This window comes from Astatotilapia calliptera, chromosome 23 (genome assembly GCF_900246225.1).
Source record: "Astatotilapia calliptera chromosome 23, fAstCal1.2, whole genome shotgun sequence".
In the NCBI taxonomy this organism is placed as follows: Eukaryota; Metazoa; Chordata; class Actinopteri; order Cichliformes; family Cichlidae; genus Astatotilapia; species Astatotilapia calliptera.
In genome coordinates, this window is record NC_039323.1 from 7,977,669 (window position 1) to 8,000,391 (window position 22,723).

The following is a 22,723-nucleotide window of genomic DNA, read 5'->3' on the forward strand; positions in this document are numbered from 1 at the left end:
ATGGCCAACCTGAAACTAATAAATATATGTACAATATATAATAGTGTATGCATTTCTGGATGAATCACTTGTGACAGCGGCCTGAGGGCAAAAACCTGCAGTGAAGATTCATCCCCATCCAGGTGGCAGAGAAACATATAAGGACATGTGTTCCTCAGCCTAGAAACCTAAGGATTTCCTTTACACTAAGCCATCATGTGTTCTCTTTATTCTAATGACTTAGTATAAAGAGAGTTAAAATTGCCAGAGCTATACAGTAAGTTGAATTGTGGGAGCAAAGATGTAAAATAAGGACCAAAAGGTTTGATTGGGAATTCAATATACACAAATTTTATTTACACTGACACGTGTAATAACAACACATCAAATTTACAGAATAACTCTAAAGCTTTTAATAAATATTCAGCAAAATGCAACCAAAAGCTCTTAAATGAGAGGAGGGAAATGCAGTTACAACTGATCTCTCTATTATTCTGAGACATCTTCTTCCTGGTTGTAGAATTGTATTGACTTTGTGATGATCACACATGACCATAAGGAGCAGTTCAGCTTTGGCAGTTACCAAGTGAACTGGCAAAACTGGCTGAGATAATGAATTAGCTAAAATTAGCCAGAGTGAAAAGTTGCAGTGGCAACACAGACAAAAGCAATTTCTCAAGTTGAATCTACAGTAGGAAGTTTGTGCGCACATAAAACACACCATAATAAAATTCTGTACCATATCCTCAATAAGATAAACATCTTCAAAAGCAATGTTACTTTAAAATATATGCACATTTATATTTACAAAAAGACAGAGCAGTAAGACTGTGGGGTTTTTGAAGCCTAAATGACTTGATGACTCTTTAGTAGTGGCACCTCTTGACAGTAATCATACAGACACATGCAGACACACACACACATGCACGCACACACACACACACACAAACACACATACACACACACAAGCATAGAACAAAGCACACATGTTCATACACTCAAACAGGACACTTTCTGGGTGCTCCTCATAACATCCACCACAAGGAAGAGGGGGTTTCATAAAGGTCTGGACTGATACAGACTACTGGCTGAGAGGTGCTGAAAGTCCCGCTTCTGGTGGAGGAAACAGCTGGATACAAAGAAGAGAGGTACTGCTGGGAAACCAGCTACTGGCCGGAGAACAATGAGATGACCGACACGCTGAATTCTGTACCCAGTGTCAATATCTGAAGTTAGAGCCTGGAAGACCCTGTGTTTTCCTCTTGCTTGTCACCTCAGGGAATACTGCAGTCCACTTAATGGCATTTCATATGACTTTAACCACTGTACTGCAATACAGAAGTACAGCGTTAGCATGGGGTGAAAACAACTGCCTTTCTGTTTCCTTGTCCTTTGTGAAGGGATAGAAGGTGAAATACAGAGAAAACACAGCGCAGAAATGGCAGTACCTGTCTCATGCTTGTAAACAAATATCATACACTGGATGTGGCAGGAGAGGAACTATATCAACCTTAACAGCTATTTACACCCTTAACAGGAGAACTCCAGCAATGCATCTGTCAAAAACGACCTGCTTGTCTAAGAAAACTAAAATGAAGACTTAAAGGCTTCAGGAATCGTCTCTGTTGTAAAGAATGATCTAACATCTCATCGTAAAGCATTATTACCTATACCTATATACAGTTAAGCAGTTAAAAGTCGAATAAATGAAAAGCTAGCGTACCATCTCTCTGAAGACAACTGTGTGTAAAGAATAAGTGCCACCCCAAGTCATGGTAATGTGGTAATATGGTTCAGCAAAGACAGGTGTTTAGTGTCTAGGAAATGACCTCCAGCATACAAAAAAGCAGAAATACGTTCTAACTAACATGAAGCACTTACGGACTCTAAGCATGGCATAACATGCTGTCTAATAGCTTATACACCAGAATCTTATCATCTCATTTTCAATTGGCCCCTGAAAAGTAGCTCCTTCATGTAAAATAGATCTAAACAGATGGGTATAATACTGATGATAACAGAACAGGATATCAAAAAAAAGTAAAAGCTGCATTAGTTAGTATGTGGAATGATGTGAAGTTCAAGTGCCTTGAGTGCTTTTTCCTCCAACAACTGCAACAGCAAACCACAGTAAAAATAAAAATGCTACATACATTTTCATGAAAGGAAACAACAAACAATAACAGAACACATAAATGCAAAAAGTATATATATATGTATATCTTAGTGCTGTCAGTGTTAATCTCGTTAAAATGACATTAACGGCATAACTGCATTAATTAAATCTCCGTTAGCGAGTTAGCGCAGATCGGCCCATGCGTGGGTCTGGACAACACTAACGCGTTAACAAGCAAACCACGCTAACGAGCTAACTGCGCTAAAGCATTGATGCTGCGCAGCCCCACGCTAACTCGCTAACGGAGATTTGCCACGTTAATGCGGGTTATGCCGTTAATGCAAGATTAATGCTGACAGCACTACTATATATATATATATATATATATATCGGAGAGAGAAAAGAGACACTCCCCCCATGCCCCGGAAAAAACGCAAGAAACAAAAAGAGGTAAAAAAATAAAAACACCAAAACAACCTGTATGAAATGTGTAAGGAAAAAATTAACTGGAAAAACAAAACAAAACTGATTACAGTGTAATATGGTTTTACATAATGACAGTTTTAGAGTAACGCTTGATGTCCCTCAATTCTCCCTGGTGCCTTAACAGTTCCTTCCTGGAAGCAGGGGAGCATTAGTCCAACTGTTCTCCCCGTAGTCGTCAACAACAGTGGCAAAGATAAATGCCTTCCTTCTGCAACACAGGACAAAAAAATGCTGCTGGTACCAGGTTGAGGAGCAGGTGTAGTGGTTGGGTGTTTTGTGGCGGATCATTACAGGCACTTTATGAGGCAGCCAGACAGGTCGGGTGGGTTCTCACACCCACTCGGCTGAGAGGATTGTTCCCTCCAGGAAGACCTCGTGTTGGACTAGTAAGGGCTGAGTTGGAGTGTTGTTACTGCCGGCTGAGTTGAGATGGTGAGACGCTGGGCTCTGAGAACTCTGCTCCTCCCTTGCTCTAGGCATCATAGGAAGCATGGAGCTGAAGTTCAGATAAATCTAAAGATAAGATGAAAGAGCGAAACAAAAATCTGTGACGGTTGATACTGTTACTGGCGTGTTTAACTTTAAACATATCAGTGATCAGTGTTGTCTCATCTACACAATTACTCTGTCTTTTAGCTGTGTTGTTTTCCTATTCATTCTTTCTTATTTTTCTTTTTTTTTCTCAAGATCAAAACCAGGTTTTAGGCAGAGCCTAAACAACCATCAACAGCATTGTAATAAAATTCTACAGCTCTGTTATCTTGACAATTTTCATACGGGATGCAGAATTACTCATCATATAATGCCTCTGCAGGAGACTTCACAACACATCTCTAACATATCGTGTCCTTTTCAAACATTCTTGCTATTTCTAGGATTGCTGTAGCTCAGGTGGCAGAGCAGGTCAGCCACTAACCAGAAAGTCAGTGGTTTGATCCCAGGCCCTCCCAAATATCTTGGGCAAGATACTAACCCAATGTTTGCCTACTGGTGGTGATCAGAGAGCCCGGTGGCGCCAGTGTCCGGCAGCCTCGCCCCAGGGCAGCTGTGGCTACAATGTAGCTTGCCATCACCAGTGTGTGAATGGGTGGATGACTGAATGTAGTGTAAAGCGCTATACAAATACAGGCCATTTACCATTTCTAACTTGCTCGGTCTCATGTTTTTTGTCAGTGATTGCTGCTTGTGCTGTTACTCTCTCTTAGACATTAAGCTCCACATGTATACATGTGCAAGGCCTGGGTCCATCCAAAATTAAGCCATACTCCCAAATAGAAATTATTTTCAAATGTAATAACAATCCTATTTTGGCTAAAGTGGTCCTGTCACACAAAAGATAATACGGTATGAATCACTGCTTTTATTATATTTAATATGATTCCAAAAATGAAATGATATCTTGTTATTTCTAGGCTTGTCTAACAATAATTTCCTGTCCTTTAATAAACCCTACCAACTGGAACAAAAGTCTATCTAAGCTAAACTCACGGTCTGTGAGGTATTCTGGGTACATTATTTTCCAGGAATGTTGCCTTGGATAATAAAAGAAAAGAACACTCAAATGTTGAAACCTACACGCTTAGTGGCATCTGACAGCTGCTGTTCAATCGTTTCCACGACCTTCCTGAACGGGGGTCTGTTGAAGGGGTCAGCATCCCAGCAGCACCTCATAATCTCATACCTGCACAGCAGTAATCAAACATACAATTATTATATCCTGTTTCTTTTGTGTATATTGTTTTCTGTTCTCACTTCCATCTGAAAGTTTTAACACATCCTCATTTTTAGTTTTTCTTGTGAAAAGCCAAGCACAACAGGAAGAAAGAAAGCTGCTATTGATATCCTGCTCATTACACTCTTTCCTAGTCACGCCACCTCCATCTGTCTCACTAAATCTCTCCTTTTGATGATCCACATTTCAATTCAACAAAAACTCACATTTCACTGGGCGCAAACTCTGGGGCATCCATTCTGTATCCTTCTTTTATTAGTTTGTAGAACTTGGCGTCCACCTGCATACCAGGGTATGGACTGTTTCCTATGTTCAGCCAAGATATTTAGTTACATTACACACTTATGAAAACACACAGATAGCCAGACAAACACACATAAAGTGGATGGAGAGACATACCCAGTGAGAAGATTTCCCAAAGCAAGATGCCATATGACCACACGTCACTCTCGAATGTGTAAACACACTCAAAGATACTTTCTGGAGACATCCATTTCACTGGCAGACGAGCCTGAAAGGTAAAGTGAGTATATGGCAACTTGCAATAAATTACAATGTGACATGAAACCTTTTCCTGGAAATGTTTTTTTATGTGGCTGGGGACAGAAAATGTGCAACAGAGGGTTGATAAATGAATAGCCTTGACAAAGTATGCAGAAGGTATTTGCCTGGGGTCCCAAAGAACATGCAGAGCTCGGCACAAATTTGTGAGGCTCATACCTCACAAATTTGACAATCAGTTTATTGGCTGTCATGCATAGAGAAATAAATTTGGGATAGAGGTCAGTCAGAAATAAGACTACTTGCATAAGAGATGTAAGTGTTAAAGTTTTTTTCTTTTTAATAAAGTACTGTGTTTGCAGCTGTCTAGCACCTGAGGGATACAGAACAACTGAGGCCACTGTTGAAACAAGGAAAAAATGTAATATGCTAAAAGAAAACTTTATCACAAAGAGATTCTTCTATAAAATGTAAATTAAATACAGTACAGGTTCTCCATAGACAGATAAGATCAGGTACCTACACTGGTTTGGGAAAAATACACGTAAGCTACTGTGTTCACAAAAGCTCGTCTTATAGACAGGTACGTTAGATAACTCCTGAATTTACATATCAGGAAGTGTGGCAAGGCAAATGAACCCCTGGATTTACAATTTGAGAACTACACAAACAAAAGCTTCCAGTTTTCCGGATTTGTCTGTACCATGTTCCTGCGAATCCATTACAAGAGTAGAGTTCATACTAGCAAGAAAGCTAAAATCAACAAACAAACAAACAAAAATCTTGTTCAAATAATCACTTATAAAGTCCAAATCTTTCCTTGTGACACTGTTGATGATTTTGATTCTGGTGAAATCTTAAATTTAGACTTTCCTGCTAGTTATTTTCTAGCACGTGAAAGTTTTGCTAGTGAATTCAAATGAAGCATCATTTAAACTAAATCTCACTTTCTAGTGAACTAGAATAGGTCATAAGGAAGGAATTCATTTTTATAGTAGGTCTGAATGGTGATGAATTAAGCGGATGACCTCCAAACCTATCAAACAGTCTTATCCTACTCCAAACTAGTGATACTAAAGATGTATCACGCCTCTAATATTATATCCCTGTGTGTCCTGCAGCTAGTGCAGACTTACATTGCCTTTGACGACATAATTAGAATCTGTGGTGATGTCTCGGGCAAGGCCAAAATCACAGATTTTGGCCACTCTTCCTTCAGTCAGTAGGATATTTCTGGCAGCCAGGTCTCTGTGAATACACTGAAAAACAAATGCATCATTACTTATACAATCCAGTGATACATGATACATGTTACATACATTAACAGTTAATCACATAGTCATGAATGAGGTGCTTTTTTTGAATGCTCTTTGCTACTGAGCTTCCACACTTGGGTCTGTAACATACAACCACTGACACTGATACATGAGAACACTGGCCTCAGTATCATTGCCTCCACAACCAATGAATTTTTCAGCAGCTTGCTTCAACATCCATTTTGGTTCTGTTTACTAGCTGTGGAAACATGATCCATGTGCTGCGTTAAAAAGGTCAGATTATCAGGCATCAGAGTTTTATCCACAAATCTAATTTGGTAGTCCATGTAAAGAAAATGCATTTTATATATGGTAGAAAATAAATAGTGAAACAAATGTGGACTGCCGTTTGTGTCCAGCCTAATATTGTCATGACTGGACATCAAAACCTGCAGCACAGTTATGAGGAAAATGGACAAGAAATACTGATCTTATGCAAGCAATATAACCCTATAGCATTAGCTCAAAAGGACAGAATGTGGGGTGGTAATGATAATGTTAAAGGTGTACAGAAATTTAAGAGTAAAAACCTCCCTAGAATGTTCTGGAAGGACACCAAATTTTTTCACTGTGAGTGAAAAAATCAGAACATATGTATTTTGCTGCTTTATATGGACTGCCATTAAAAAATGACATTCAAGTGGATGCTCACATTTTTCGAGGCTAAGAACTCCATGCCTTTGGCAACTTGGTATGAGAAACTGAGGAGATCTTCGGTGTCCAGAGACAAACCGTCATCAGCAAACATCTCATTCTCCGTGTCTGCTTCAACGTAAGGACCACCTGAGAAGACAAACAAAATGAAGATGATTTTTCCAATGTGATGATGTAACCACCTTGGCGTGCTAATAAAGATAGGAGAAATTTGATGAATGGCTGGCCGGCTTGCCTTTGCGTAGCGAGTTTCTCTTCTCAGAGGATGAGCTGACCGGTGCGTTGCCAGCAACAGAAGGCTTCATGGTCATGTAGCTGTTCAAGCTGTCACTGTGAAGAGGAAAGGAGCAGTCTGGTCTCAGCTGAATACAGCCACACATAAGCATGCTGCTGTCCAAATAACTTCCTCCTACGCACGTTCTGGATAGTAAATACTAGTTCTGTCTTTTCCACAGGACAATAAATCACTTTTTAAAGATAAAAAAGAACCTGACCCATCTGTGACTCTCTGCTGCATGACGTTGCGGTTGTAGTAATCGTCCTCAAGCTTAAAGCAGATGCACAAGTCTCTCTTTCTGCGTAGAAAGTTGAGCAGATCTCCGAAACAGCAGTACTCTGTGATCACCAGGGTAGGACCTGCAGTACAGTGAAAATAAATCTCCTCAAAAGTTGCAGCAATTTATGAAGTTTACAACTTTATTCCAGTCATAAACAATAACGCAAGTGAAAATGGTTGCCTCACCTCCAACTGTGCAGGCTCCCAGCAGGTTGACAATATTAATGTGGTTTCCCAAGTAACTGAGGACTTTCAGCTCTGACATTAGTGCTTCTTTCTCTGTGGCATGAGCGCTAGCTGTGGAAAGAAAAATATGCAATGCACTCATTATTCACTGAAATATTAAGGGTACACTGTAGCCAAACTCATGTTAAGCAGTGCTTGCGTATCGTGATCTGGTATTTGCTAGCTTAAAATACATAATTGTTGAGAGCTAAATGAAATAAAAGAGCTCTGTTGAAATGTTTTAATATAGCTATATAGCATAGCGTGCAAACCACCAAAAAATATCCACGTAATGACTCTGTTTACAGGCATCTGCAGGCAAATTATGTTTTCATTAGAATTTCTGGACAGCGTGAAGCTACTGTGCACATTTCTCACATAGTCAAAACAGCTACACAGTGCTTATCCCACTTCATTTGCATGTGTGTTGACAGCACTTACATTTGAGCATTTTCACAGCCACAGTCATGACTGAATCTGCTTTGGAGAGTCCATATGCAGTGGCTTCCACCACTTTTCCAAATGCACCAGATCCCAGAGTCTTCCCTAAAAAATGGAGACAGAAACAAAACTGTTAATCCCCATCCTGTTTTTTCTCCAACAAACAAGTTCCATGGTAGTGTTCCTAGGACAGCAGCAGTTTTAACCCCCAGGCTGTGTACGTAGGCACCAGGACATGCAGGATCCTGTTTAAGGTTTGTTGAAAACACCCAGAATATGTCAACAATATTGTGTTTGCAGTGAGGGAGTGGGGTTTCATCATTAATGAACTGTGGAACTGGTTAGTAAATAAAGACCACAGACATGGCTAAGCCCCTAATGCTGTGTCCATACACAGAAACCAGAGTGGCTGTCAATCAATGGGAACTAGCCTGAGGGTGGCAACGATGATGTCATACCCACTGGACTGTTAGGCTTTATTACAGATACAAGCCCCCATTTATCTTCATATCATCCTGCTCCCTACTTACACCTAAGACATGGCACCCAGAACATAAATTTTAGGGCTGCAGTGTGTCAGAAATTATGGATTAATGTAATTACGGGAGCCTAGATACGGAACACAGTACAGATTTTGGTGAATAGGTTCCGGATGCTCACCAAAGCGCAAGTTGTTTCGCGGAAACTCCCACTGGTCATCGTACGGTAGCTGGGTGGGGTCAATGTCCACATAGTCGTTTCCGATAACTTTCCACTGAATCTGATATTTGGGTTTCTAGTGTGAACAATAAGACACGGAGATATCAAAAGACAATTCATGCATTAATTACACGTGGCATCTCTCTGGTCTTTCTATTCACTTGTTTATAAATGTAATCAAAGAGGGTGGGGCATGCAGGAAAAGTACAGTGCTTTCTTACCTGCATGTACTTGTAGAACAGCATGATAAGGATGAGGCAGAGGATGCCTGCTGCTGAAATGGAGCCAATTAGCAGAGGGGTGAACAGGTCATGTGGAACTCTTTTCTCTGCAGAGAGACAGAAACAGTAATGTTTGATAGAGCCAATCGGGGAATCTTTTCAAGGTTTGTCATGTTTACATTCTAAACGACATTGACACGGAGGCAATAAGGTAAGACAGAGAAGTCTAAGTCACAGTGAAGCCCACTTTGATCAAATAACCACAAACTAATCCAATTATACAAGTATACATACTGTGGAGTTCTGTGCTTTTATTCTTTGTTTAAAAAATTATGCACTTTGTTTTGCTAGTTGCTGAAATTCCCCTTGTTTTTAGTTTGTTTGTTTTTAAGCCACAATGTTGTCCTTATTTTATACAGCTGTGCTGGGAATAATTAGAAGTAATCAGTGTTCTGTTCCTTTGTGTCTGGCTCATTGTGATGCCTTATTGTTTTGCTCCTCTGTACAGTGGGGTGTAATAAGCTCTTTAGCGATAAGAAGCTTTCTCTCCACTTCAAATCTGAGAATGCAGAGTCTGCAGGAACTAATCCCCTGTAAACCTGTCAGTGGTTTCTAAAGCTCTGCGTGTTCTCTGCTGCAGCTCACTGACACCTCCGAGCCTCCCACAGCCCCACAATGCCCGGCATTGCCAGGACTCCTACTGTGCTCCACAGTCTCAGCGCCTCCGTCTGGTCCGCTGTTACTCTGTAAAGCAGAAAAATCCTGGGCACACACTCCCAAAGGCCTGTCCTGTCTGGCCACAAACACTCGTCTTCCTCATAATGCTCGCCCACATACCCGCTGGAGCCACAGTCAGCCCCTGTGTCTTGCATAAACCCAGTCCTCCAGGCTCATTTGGGGACAACTCAGCTCAGACTCAGACTACTTTGAGGACACTGCAGAGCAGATGGGGAGGCCGTTACAAAAAAGTGGTTTTGGGGTCATGAAGTAAACAATGGACTCACCAAATGCTATCTGAGCCAATCATGTCGGTGGTATCTCTTCACCAATGTTTACCTAACAGATCATAGACGAACAACATCTAGTAGTAGGACTTCATTTATGGGTTAATCCCTGCCAAAGTCATGTTTTCAGTAAATATTTTGCTGAGGAATTATCCTTCCCCTCAGTGGCGTTCACTGAGGGGAAGACCTGCTTAGATAACTTAGTGCATGGAGTCACAGACAGAGTTTGCCAGATCAGTAATTTTTTTGTGTTCCAAAAAGTAAATAAATTCTTACACCTATGTCCTCTGTTGTTGTCCTATAATATTACAAAGAAAGCATGGAGAGGATTGCATCACTTCAGCAGCAAAACATGTGAACTGACAGACGTCAACGCCTCCTTTAATTCCACAACCCCTATTTAGACTACCTGTGCTGCTTATGTATGACTGGATGTATATCCGTGAATTCAACTCACCACTAATAGAGTAAAGTATGTAGGCTTGCTCTCCCTCCACTGTAGCCACACATTCCAGAGTATTGAACCGTGCTCTGCTGATGTTCACCCGACTCTCCACCTCTGTCTTCCCAAACATGGGACTGAACAGTGTGATGGTGATGACATTGAGCTCCTCCTGGGTGGAATTTACCTGCTGGGAGCACCTGAAGGCAGAAGATTATATACTGTTGACAAAAGAGTTGATGGGATCATCTAGATTTCAAAACGGTTGTCTGTTGTCTGGAATCTCTTCTGTATGTCTCTGAAAGATTACTTTCCTGAGGCTATAAAACCCTTTCAAATAACCTAACTTTACAATATGCAGAACCACAGAAGCATGCACTTCTATTTTAGTACAACAGCAGCTGTTAGTTTCACCTTTTGTGATGTCTTTTTGTGCTCATGAACCAAAGATGAAATATTTGTAATTAACCTTTGACGGTACTGTACTAATAAGAGTAGCAGTTATTTAAGTGCTCTCTGGTGATAGGCTGACTTAGATCAGGTTACTTTCTACTTGGATATACATGCCTTACATGCCTTTAATGATTGTGCATGTAGTGAGCGTTAAGTGGATTTGACTACAATTTTTTTTTTAAAAAATGACTGGCTAAAGTTTGGATTATCAGCAGTGATTCATTGACCCAGCTGCTTTGGATTGGTATTGCTACAGCAACCCAGGGCTCCTCCTTCAGCACACTTTATGTTTGACACAAGATGAACCCTGTTCACTTGTAGCACCAACCAATCACAAATCAATACTTCTCAATCCCCTGTCACATGGGAGGGTCATCTTATCACAGTCAACCAATCACAGGTCAGCCCAGTCAAATCCCTCAATCTCACATTCCACCATCATCATCATTCCTGACTCTTTCCAATGTGTCTTTAGTGTGACCTTTAGGACCCTTGACATGCACTTCATTTCAGCCATGTTAAAGGTTGAATATGGAGATAAAACTCCAAATAAATAAATGGTTAGTGTTGTGTGCAAACACAGTGCTAAAATACGCAGTAAACCAAGAAGAATTCTCCGAAATGCAAAATGAAAATGTTGTATTTAGAAAGATTTTCTGGAAAGTATTTTGTTAAATTCACAGATGCATGCATGCCTCATTGCCTTGCTAAAGCCATGAGACTTTTTTTTGCAGACATAAATCTAATAATTGGATAACATTAGAGAGTTTTGTTTGTTGGCTACAAATTACAGAGCTGCTATTGATTTTGGTTTGGCAGGTTTTCCTTTGTTTAGTCAGTTTATGAGACAGATGACCGATCTGGCTAATATGAGTTTCCAACCAGTATAATTACTTTAGGCTGGGGTTCTAAAGTGCAGCACATACCATTGCACTCTGCCTCTGCTAATTATTATTTTACTTTCAGCTGTGTTACAAATTGAGCAAATATTTTGTTTTTATCACAATGAAAATGTGTAGTTTCCCTTGAGGGACCACATCCATTTTTTCATTTTTGCAAACTGAAATGTTTAAAGCCTTACGAAATCACACCAGTCAGCATAATAACTGAAACTCTCTAGCTATATTATTTTTGGGAAAAAAAGTTGCTCAACACTTAATCAGGGGCTTTGAAGGCCATTGTTTGGTCAGATATGTTTGGCAGTGCCCCAGCAGCTGTCATTGCTAAACGTGGTGCAGGAATGTATGACATGACATTTCAAGATGCAGCCCTGTCCACAAAAACATTGAGAAAAGCAAGACAAACAGAAACATCTTATGAGAAGTCACAACCCTTTAAAAAAATATTTTGACATGTTGGTAACAGTAAGTAGTAGTCAGTAAATAGAAAGGATTTTAGAAGCTTTAAAAATCTCACCTGCCATATGGATGCTCACAGTAGTACCAGGTGATCTGGGGAGCAGGGAAACCCTCAGCCACACAGCGCACCTGTCCATTCACTGGGCTGTCAATCGATACAATTTCTGGTTTACCTGATAAACACAAGTTAATGTCACAATGTGTTAGGTATGTGACAATGAACCAGAGGAAAAATATTGGTTTAAGCATTAGCAAGGTATATTTGCAAGGTGTGGTGAGGGTGGAGAGCTGGACTTCATTCCACACAAAGTAAGTGTAAAATACACTATGGGTGGGTCATGAAATTCATCCCATGGCTTAAGGGAATATGAAACCTTTCAAAAAAAATGTGAAAACAACTTACTGATCACAAAGACGGTGAATGTCTGATTTGCTGAAGCATCACCATTGGAGGCTTGAAAGGTGTAAACTCCACCCTCTAACATTTTCAGCCGCACTAGCCTCAGCTCACTGATGTAACTAAGCATAAAATAATTATTTTATTAGTGCATTTGTTGATTTTTAAGATTCAAATATCACAGTATTTCATTCAAGCTCTAATTGTGCCAAAACAGGAAAGAGCTGATTCTCATTTAGCCACCCTGTGAGAAAGAACATAAAATGTTCAGATATTTGCATTTTATATTGTAACCATCTTTTCTTTGTTTTCTGCTCTTTCATGTGCATCTGCAGTATGCATATTAAAAATATTATTAGACAAGTATTAAATCTTTTCAGTCTTTATTTGCATCTATTCACTGTTGTGGCCACTGTAGTAATAAACCCCCAAAAGTTGATTCTGTTCATCTGGTGAAGTTTTTTCTAGTTATCGGTATCAATTGTATCAATGGATATTTACGAGTTATATTAAAGTCAGGCTTAAAGGTTGCATCAGGGTTTTATTAGGAACAAGTCTCAGCAAACATCTTGAAACTAGTCTGGGTGTCTTCTTCCTGTTGTAATGAAGCATTACTCAAATGAAGTTCAATTCTAATGATCATTGAGACATAAAAAAGTGTAGCAATAAACACATATCTTCTTTGCCAAAAATAAGTATTTTAAAAGCTGTTCACCCAACAGGATATACTCTTATTATCTTTTTTTCTGTTGCAGAATTTTTCAACATATTTCACAATGCCATATCTCCTGACAGTAATATTGAGGGTGGGAGGCACGCAGGATTACATCAGAATACACATTTCTATCTGCAGCATGTAGGTTACACTCCAGATATATCATGGTTTTATTTCTCAAGACAGTCATTCACAGTCTGACAGCTCCTGTTTCACAATAAACCCCAGGGCACTGTTTCAACTGTATATTTAAAGGGACTATGACCTGCAGCTAAACCAGAGATTCACCTAAAATAAACCTGGCTGAATATGATGTTTCCATCTTTCCAACAATTAAATAAAACAAAGCAAGTGTGTGCTTGTGTGCTGTCACACCTGTATTCATCACTGTGTGTGGTGATCACATGGTCAGTTGTGTTTCTCAGCTCGTGGCCTTTAAAGCTCCAGGAGATGTGTGGCTTTGGATAAGCCACTATTCGAACTTTCAGGGACAAACTCTCGCCGGAGCGGACGTGAAAGATGCTGCTGTTTGTGGGCATTAAGTCGATGAATCCTCTTTCTGAAAAATAAGAAAATTAAATTGTTGTCAAATTTGTAGATTAATGCACCGAAGTCTGAATTATCTAACTAGTGCTGTTCTCATCCAACACATGCACTCCAAAGGGTTAGGATAAATTTAAATACTGAAAATAGTAGGGGTGCAACGATATTCGTATCGATATTGAACCGTTCGATACAGTGCTTTCGGTTCGGTACGCATATGTATCGAACAATACAACATTTGTAATTTATTTTATCAACTTTCCTTCTGACGATGCTGTCTGTGTTGAGCGCTCAGTGAATCTGCGTTCGACTACTCCGCCTAGGCTGCACTGTCGAGCGCAGATCCACTGAGTGCTCAACACAGACAGCATAGTCAGAAGTAAGAGCGCAGGGCAAGCTAGCAAGACAGAAGTTAAGCTCTCATTCAGATCTAGCGTTTGGAATTATTTTGGTTTTCATGTGACGTATGACCCTGAAGGTAAGCGAGTCATGGACTAAAGTAAAACAGTATGTTGGATGTGCCGTGCAATGCTCAATTACATGGGTGGGAGCTAGTGTGTTAGCGCAGTTAGCTCGTTAACGTGTTGGCCGTCTAGCCCCATGCACGGGGCGATCGGCGGTAGCTCGTTAACGGAGATTTGCCGTGTTGTGGCGTTAAGGTCATTTCAACGAGATTAACCTGAAATCACTAGTGGGAACACGACGAATATGACTGCACATTTATGCCGACATCATCCTAGTGCAAAGACAAAAACAACAAGCATGCTACTAACTTTAGCCGAGTCATTTAGACAGCTGTTAGCACATGATTCTCCTTATGCTGCTGAGAATATAGCCCAGAAGAAGCGGATAGTATAGCTTTTATTTTGGAAAGAGACATTTCTCTGTAATAAACTCTCTTTTCCAAAGATGAGTGATTCCTCAATCAGATACAGGGCTTGCAGTATCGCTAGCCCGACGTCCTGGGGCTAGCGATTTTTTTCAGTCGGGCTACCAAAATCTATCTCTTCCCTGCCCGTCGGGCTATTGTAGGAAGAAAAATATATGTCAATGCTTTTGCATTCTTTCAGAAATGTAGCTGGGTAATTATGTCATTGGCATCGGTGAGCCACTGTCAATATGTGACATATTGAAATCGCGTTTGAATTTGCGCTTGTTTTTTTGCTTTCACTTTGCAATCGCGCGAACTGTGTATAGAGAGCGACAGCACTGATCTGTGAGTGATGAAAATTTGTGCACCAATTCCTCTGACATCGTCTTATTAATCGTTAGCTTACTATGCAAACATGACAAGTGAAATCTCCCGCAGCAAGCTTAAACATGTGAGAGGTTGATCGCGCAGAGAATCGCTGAGCTTATGTGAGTGCGTGTGTAAAAGCAGGAGGATATATATTTCATTTCTTCTGAGCCAAATAAGACAGGTCAGGGTGAAGAAGTGACAGCCAAAGAAAAGCTTACCACAAAACGGAGAAGTTATGACAAATCAGACTATAAGGCAAAAAGAAAGTGCAGCTTCATGGTTTCATGGACAAAAGAATTTCTGTGGCTGCAATATGACGAGCTAAATAACCAGGGCTGCACATAAGTGGTCCGCAGGTGCGCATTCGCTGTCAAAATAAAAAACGCGCACAAGGGTTAGGGTTAAATTTAAAAACTGTACTTTTGAGTTAAAATATATATTTATAATTTTAATAAATGACAAATTAAAAAGGCATGAACATTTTTTTTGTATCGAAAAAATATCGAACCGTGACACCAAAGTATCGAACCGAACCGAACCGTGAATTTTGTGTATCGTTGCACCCCTAGAAAATAGATCTCATCAGGGGTTGGGAGAAAATGTACCACTGTATGCTCTGATTGATTTGGTCTGTTATTTGGGGCATGATGTTACTTATGTATTTTATTATTATCACATGCCAGATAATCAGTGACTGTTTCAGGAATATTAACTTATTTTGTTGTCACCATAAAATGGTGAAAATAGATCTCATCAGGGGTTGGGAGAAAATGTACCACTGTATGCTCTGATTGATTTGGTCTGTTATTTGGGGCATGATGTTACTTATGTATTTTATTATTATCACATGCCAGATAATCAGTGACTGTTTCAGGAATATTAACTTATTTTGTTGTCACCATAAAATGTGACTCTAAGTGGTGATGGTCCATGAGAGTTCATGATATACACAATACTAGTGCCAGATGCATTAACGTCTTTAAAGAAAGTGGAAGTGATAGTACAGAATCAATGCTATTTTGTTCCCTTAACTTCTTGTACAGTGGGTTACATGTAGTTCAGCCTAATTAATGTCTAATAATCACAGTGAAATATATCTTCTCATTTAACTGTTATGCTCTTCCTTTTTGTTTTAGTCATATCTGTACTGCTGCAATGGTGGATGCTTATATAAAACACTGGTAAAGTTTCAAGCAAGGTATGTTTAAGTATTACCAATGAGCAAAAAGCTCAACATTAGTCAGTTTTGTTCTTATTCTTGACTCTATATGGTAAATGGCCTGTATTTGTTTTTGCTGCCCTGGAGCGCAGTGACAGAGGCAAAGCTGCCAGACACTGGCGCCACCGGGCCCTCTGACCACCACCAGTAGGCAACGGGTGAAGTGTCTTGCCCAAGGACACAACGACAGAGACTGTCGGAGCCGGGGCTCGAACCAGCAACCTTCCGATGACAAGACAAACTGCCAACTCTTGAGCCACGATCGCCCCATGACATTAATGAGAGAGAACATGCTTAATATGGTCATATAAGGTGTTCAGCTTTGGATGTGAGTGTAGAAACACCTACCTGATGTTCACATATTTTGTTTGTGAGAGGCAATCAGAAGAAAACGATTTTTTAAAAGCATGAATCATACAAAGCTTCATTAGTGGAATCAAAAAATACTGATACCATTGGAAATCAGTGTATTGGGTTCCCTTTAACTCATTTAAAACACTGAAAACTTAATGATGCAGAAAATTTTTGAGGAGAATAATTCACAAAAACTCTTAAGTTCATGTCCAGCTTTAAATGCAAAAAACAAAATTACATCACTTACTCACCATATACATCGAGCCACACCGACTTGCTGCTGACCCCTTTTCCATTCCTAACTTCACATATGTAACTCCCAGCATCCTGTGGCCGTACTGCATCGATTTGCAGTGTCGTTCTGTGGCTATTGGCAAATTTTTCCATCAGGGATTCTGAAGAACTGCCAACCTTTGCTGGTTGCTGTGGATACCAGACGGCACCCTGTCAACGCCCAGAGATCTCTAGAGATTAACCCTGTCTGCATGTCTATGCTCACCAAGCACAAACTACCACATGCACACAACCACCTGCATGCAAGCACACACACCTACGGTAGCTCACAAGGTACACTGCAAGGCATACCTGAAGCTTAGACATTGTGGACTTTTTAAAGACAGGCAACAGGAAGACGCAAGGACGAGGCTGTGCTACCAGTGAAAGATTCGCCAATATTATAAGGGACTTGAATTAATTTCCTTTGAATTATTTTCATTTTGGAGCACCAAATTGTAGCAGCTCATTTGGAATGGCAACAAATGCAGAATTTTAAGGCAACTCAAAAAGGGAAGCAGTTAAATCTTTCACTGACGGCAAAGCACACAGCAAAGACAAAGGCAGAAGGTTCTCACCGAGCCAGGTGGGGTGACCCACGTGATGTTGATTTCTCTATTGGCATTACTGGTGTTGCAGGTGAGGGAGAATCTCTCACCTCGGGTCAGAATCACTCTTGTGGATGGTTGGAGCTCAACTACAGGAGGCGCAGTGGGTACTGCAATAAAACAAACCTCATGTGATGTCATTCCTTTGGTTGATTTTAGCCAAATCGAAAAATGTACATATGCTGCACACCCACACTAGTTTACCTGGTACAACACTCAGGAAGAATTGGCCTGATCTGACGTCCTTTCCATGGAGTCTTCCTGCACACACATAGCAACCTTCGTAGGCCTTTTGTGTGTTGTGCATGTAAATGCCATGCTCCAGGCTGGCGGAGAACTGGAGACCAGGGGGCAGAGTTTTACTGGAGCATGTTTCCAGGTGCATATTCTCCAGATCTGGATCAGTTGCCAGGCAAGGGAAGGAAGCATTTTCTCCCTCACGAGTAACATATCTAGACACCTTTAGTTTTCTGAAGGGATTTCCAGGATCTGGCAAAAAATAAATAAATAAAAGAAATTGCAAAGGTAGCATGAAAGCAGGGTAACAGTATATGGGTATTTGAACTTTTTATTATAATAATGGGGATGTAATGCTGGCTATCCAATTCCTTTATATACGAGGAACAATGTACTTTGCTGTGACAGTCTTTTCTGTTTCACATTATTATTAAAGCTATGTTGCTAATAATCTCCAAATTCAACCATGAAACAGCTCTGATACAAATAAAATAAGTCCTCTTTTGATCTCAGTGGACCCCCTGAGTACTGTGAGATGCTGACTCGATAGATTGGTTTGCTCTGATAGATTCTGCAGATGCTTTATCAGACTGGGACTGAGGACTTTCTAGGCTGGGTCGATGGCTTTGCATCTCCAACTAATTTCTGCAGTTAATTGTCTTGCTGGGGAAGGCTCATCTCAGATGTTTGAGGTAATTGATAATATAAACTAGAAACTGTTGCTACTTAACTCAGACTTAACTTTGTGCTGTTTGTGCCCTGTGAAATCTGGGATCTGTAGTCTTAAGTCACACTGCTATTACCATGGGAACCATAATTGTTGCCAAAACAACCAACAACCAGGACTAACATGTGAAAGATTATCAATCTGTAGATATTCCTTTTGAATAAGTTCCTTAACGAGAAAACAGGATTATCTTCCAACACGATTTAAATGATTACCAAACAAATTACTTCTCAATATTTCTAAATATCATCTGCTAAGCAGTTCCTGCTTGTTGCCTCAAAGGTAGATGAACGGATTGTGGAGTGAATGATCAGCACATGATAGAAGCCAGCAGTGATGGCTTTGGGCCAAGGGGATATTGGGTCATGTAGAAGAAGAAATACAGTAAAACTCAGTCATACACTCAATAAATAGCTCTGGTAGCTACTGTACCTGTCCAGGGCAAAGTCACAAACACCTTCTTCTGCTAATACACCCACACACATAGATTTTGTCTACTTTTCCCTGCAGCCTGCGTACACGCTCCTTTCTCTTTCTCTCTCACAAAATTACCACACAGTCTCGAAAGGGTTTAATCACCAAGAAACATTTAGGTACCTTTCACATAGACGTAGATGGAGGCATATTCCTTGGAACCCTCCTCCTGGCAGATATAGCGACCCATGTGAGTAGGCAGAGCCTTCTTAATTGAATATGTCAACATCCCATCGATGTTGTTTGCTGCCAGCAGCTTTGACCTCTCCCGCTTCCACTGTATCCTGTTTTCACCCTGGCAACGTAGTTTGAAGGGTTCGTTGAGCTGGATGACGACGTGGGGTCTGGCAGGGGTGATAGTGGGCTTTGTATCACCTTGAATGGGAAAAAGAATGTATTTAAATGAATGCCACGGGTATGAAAATGCAAGAAAGTGCAAAATCAAGGCATTATTTCTTAAGCCTTCATATGAACTTAAGGCCCTACAGTTTATCCATTTGGAGATTTGTTTTGTTTTTACTTGACCAAAGCTATTGTACAACAGTAAAATGTTTTCAGCACTGTGAAATCAAGATGTTTCCACTTATATGGCCCCACAAGCCTCCCATGCATCATGAAAGCTTAGGGATAAAATCTCTGATGTAAAGTTAAACATAAGGGTAGCCCACATCAGATTTCAAAACAAAAGATTTATACTGGCCATCATTCACAAATTGACCAACAGGGACATGAACTTTATATGTAAAACTTCTTCAGTATATCTATTTGCTCTCAACATTTATGACTTGTGACTTCTTGAAACAACATGAATTGTACTCATGGCTTCTGTACTCAGGATGTAGCTCCACAAAACAAGATGTTTTGCCAAAAAGTTGCTAGTCAATCAATGTCTGATTGTTACTGAAAGATGCTAGGAGACCAAAAAGAAAGATTTTCACGAGAAAAAACGAAATCAATCAATTTATTGATTAACTTAAAAAAACAAAACAAAAAGCAATTATGCACCCCTTAAATTAATAATAGGGTTCTCTGATGGATCCAGACCCTCAAGCTGGAAATGACTTTTCAAAACATTTATCTGCATCAGCGGTGTAAGTAAAACAGCTTCAGAATATGTAAACTGTTCTATGATAGTTAAAAGAAATGCTGGCATTATAAAGCAGACTGGTGGTGAAAAATGTGCCATATGAAAAAACACTCAATAATTAATATGTGCTTTTTACCAGTCATGGTATAAAATAAAACAAATGCCTGTAGCATGGTCTGTATTTAAAGGGGCGGGGGTGTTACCCAGAGTCTTAATCTGCTGCACCAACTGAAAACAGGTGGGGAAAGATTGAGTTGCTCGAGTAATGTTTTTGTTCCCTGAGAAAACATCACTGTCTTTATTGAAGCCACTTGTGATAAACACTATAGGACTGTGGTTGCAGCAGCAGTACAACAGGAATGAACAACAAGGTTTTTATGTGAATAGATGTGCTCTTTCCATCCTTTTAATTCATACTTGGATAAAATATATAAATGAATAAACACTGTTCAGAGAGCCAGTCTGGCACTAACAAGTCATGAAGAAAGACACTATTGTAAGAAGGAAGTGTAGCAAGAAAACATTTATCTTAAATGATGAAATAACACGGAATTTCAGGAATAGCAGGGTATCAGTATACAAATACACCCTGTTAAGAGACTGTAAATAATACCAACATTGCCCTGAGTTAAAACGTGAACATTTGGATATCAGTATAAAAGAAGGAGATTAATTTGCATGCGATGTATATTAAGCCTAACTGAATCTTCATAGCGTTTATTTAGTTGATCTGATTTCTTATATCCACCAAATGCAGAACAAACATGGTAAAACTTAATTAGGTCCACACTGTGCGTAAGCGGGCTAAAGGCAAACTTCATGGCGTGCCGTATTGCGTCATATGCCAGGTAAGCTTGTGCGCGCTCGGTGGAAATGTGGCAGTTAGTCGAAGCTCCTGGTGAAAATGTCGTGAACATCAACCGTCCCCTATGGGCGCATTATATGCTGCCAAGCTGTCGGTCAGATGGAAGTCCACCTGATGCCGCCCTGAGCTGGAAGAAGCTCCGTAGACGCACCATGTGAGCAAAAGAGCGCAAAGTTAAACAGCAACACTCGCGGTTCACCGCTTTTATAAACATGCATGGCCAATGTCGGTTTTTCATAAATTTCCATAGAGATAGCTCTGGGAACATCCAAAACTCTGTTTCCTAACAAGATTAAAAAACAACAACAACCCAAATCTAATTTAAAAAATGACAGGCTGCACATCAACCCACTTAAAGCGACCAAAAAATTGAATCGTGAAATAAAAAAAAACTGACACTGAGTATTTTTAAAAGGCAGTAAAGATATCATTAGCTGTTTATAGACGATTGACCTATTCGGCTGGACTCTGAAGATGATGCCAAAACACAACAGTTGCAATGTGTTTTTGATATTCATCCTCAGATCAAAACACAACCAACCAACCCGGAGCGCAGGCGAAACGTTTTACATTGCTCAGTGTTAAAAGTCACACATGTGACAATATTTATCTAAAAAAAAGGGAGAAATTACATGTGAATGCAGTCCTGCTTTCGACAGACGTTTTGCATACTTCCTGTGAATCAAGAGACGCCAATAAATTTTCATACTGACGGTTATGTGCAGCTCCAGGAAAAAAAAATCAAAAAACGGCTTCATCGTGCACAAGAAGTCTCTTTGAAGCTCACTCTTGCACATTGTTCAACACTTTATCGTTTTGATTACTTTTTTTTTTTTAAATAGCGCCCTGTTTTCCCAGTATAACATAAAATATTAAAGTAGCTCCAGCGCCCAGATCGTCCGCATTAGTATCCACTTTCCTCATTAGGTTTCTCTGACTTCGGGTTGTCTTATTCAGCACCCTTCAGATCTGACTACTTCATAGAACAAAGAGAAGTACGGACAAATCGCGATGGGAGGCAAGTGCAGCGGTACGGTTCGCTATACGTAGATTATCTTTATCACACTGGGCTGCAAAATAGCAAGCATTAAAACAGAAACCCTTTCTTTGTTCAAAATTGAAAAGCAACAGTTGTCTGCGTAAACTGGCGCGTCAAGTGTAAAGGCTCAGTCTTACCTGGATGGAAGGTTAGCTGTAAAAACACAGAGAGAAGTATCCAGTGGTATTCCATAGTTATCATTCCATGGGTCTACCTGTGAAGGTGAGCCAATGCCTTTATATGAGTAAGGTAGCTCTTGTCTGCTTGCCTAGCGCGTCGGAGTTGTGGGCAGTTGACCGTGGGCTCTGATAGAGGCGCACTTAGAAGTCTTTAAAGGCACAGATGCTCAGTTCATCTCGCAACAGCAGCAGCCGTCGCCAATCTGCAAACATACTGTTCTCCTGGGGAGCGCCAGAGGGGACGGAGCAGGCCGACCAGGTATCTCTGACTGGCTGTGGCGTCAACAACATGTTTATAGGAGCCAGTGGTGGAGCCTATTACTCACACGATACAGTGAAAGAGGGAGGTGTTTGTGACCTGCAGTGTGCTTCCCAGCACACACACACACACACACACACACACACACACACACACACACACACACACACACACACACACACACACACACACACACACTGAACTCAGAGAGAGACTGACAGATCAGGACAAGGATATATGCAAGGTGGCATATGCTGTAGATGATGTTATCGCCGATGTAGCCCGCATGCACATGCTTCAGATAATTTCACTTTTTTTTTAACC

At 40.4% G+C, this 22,723-nt stretch overlaps 1 protein-coding gene across 2 annotated transcripts; it reads right to left on the reverse strand.

Annotated features, from left to right (window-relative positions):
• Window positions 1-2,232: 2,232 nt before the first annotated feature.
• kita (KIT proto-oncogene, receptor tyrosine kinase a) lies at window positions 2,233-22,448 on the reverse strand. 2 transcript variants are annotated; one of them, XM_026157734.1, is made up of 21 exons: window positions 22,099-22,448; window positions 19,094-19,345; window positions 17,737-18,021; window positions 17,503-17,642; window positions 16,903-17,074; window positions 13,671-13,854; window positions 12,587-12,702; window positions 12,242-12,356; window positions 10,388-10,572; window positions 8,927-9,033; window positions 8,667-8,781; window positions 8,007-8,111; window positions 7,527-7,637; window positions 7,279-7,420; window positions 7,020-7,114; window positions 6,783-6,913; window positions 5,951-6,073; window positions 4,713-4,824; window positions 4,520-4,619; window positions 4,157-4,262; window positions 2,233-3,094 (listed from the first exon to the last, which is right to left on the reverse strand). In XM_026157734.1, exons 1-21 carry the CDS (start codon window positions 22,160-22,162, stop codon window positions 2,912-2,914), a joined length of 2,943 nt encoding a protein of 980 aa, XP_026013519.1. In that variant the 5' UTR covers window positions 22,163-22,448; the 3' UTR covers window positions 2,233-2,911. The 2 variants fall into 2 exon arrangements, with proteins under 2 accessions (XP_026013519.1, XP_026013518.1); XM_026157733.1 differs by having other exon boundaries at window positions 16,903-17,095.
• Window positions 22,449-22,723: the final 275 nt, after the last annotated feature.

Coding starts and splice junctions, on each gene's coding strand:
- kita (XM_026157733.1), bottom strand. CDS start 22,162: ATGATAACTATGGAATACCACTGGATACTTCTCTCTGTGTTTTTACAG. Junction 9,034..10,387: donor CATACTTTACTCTATTAGTG/GTGAGTTGAATT, acceptor GTCTCTCTGCAG/AGAAAAGAGTTCCACATGAC. Junction 6,914..7,019: donor GAGAAACTCGCTACGCAAAG/GCAAGCCGGCCA, acceptor TTGTCTTCTCAG/GTGGTCCTTACGTTGAAGCA.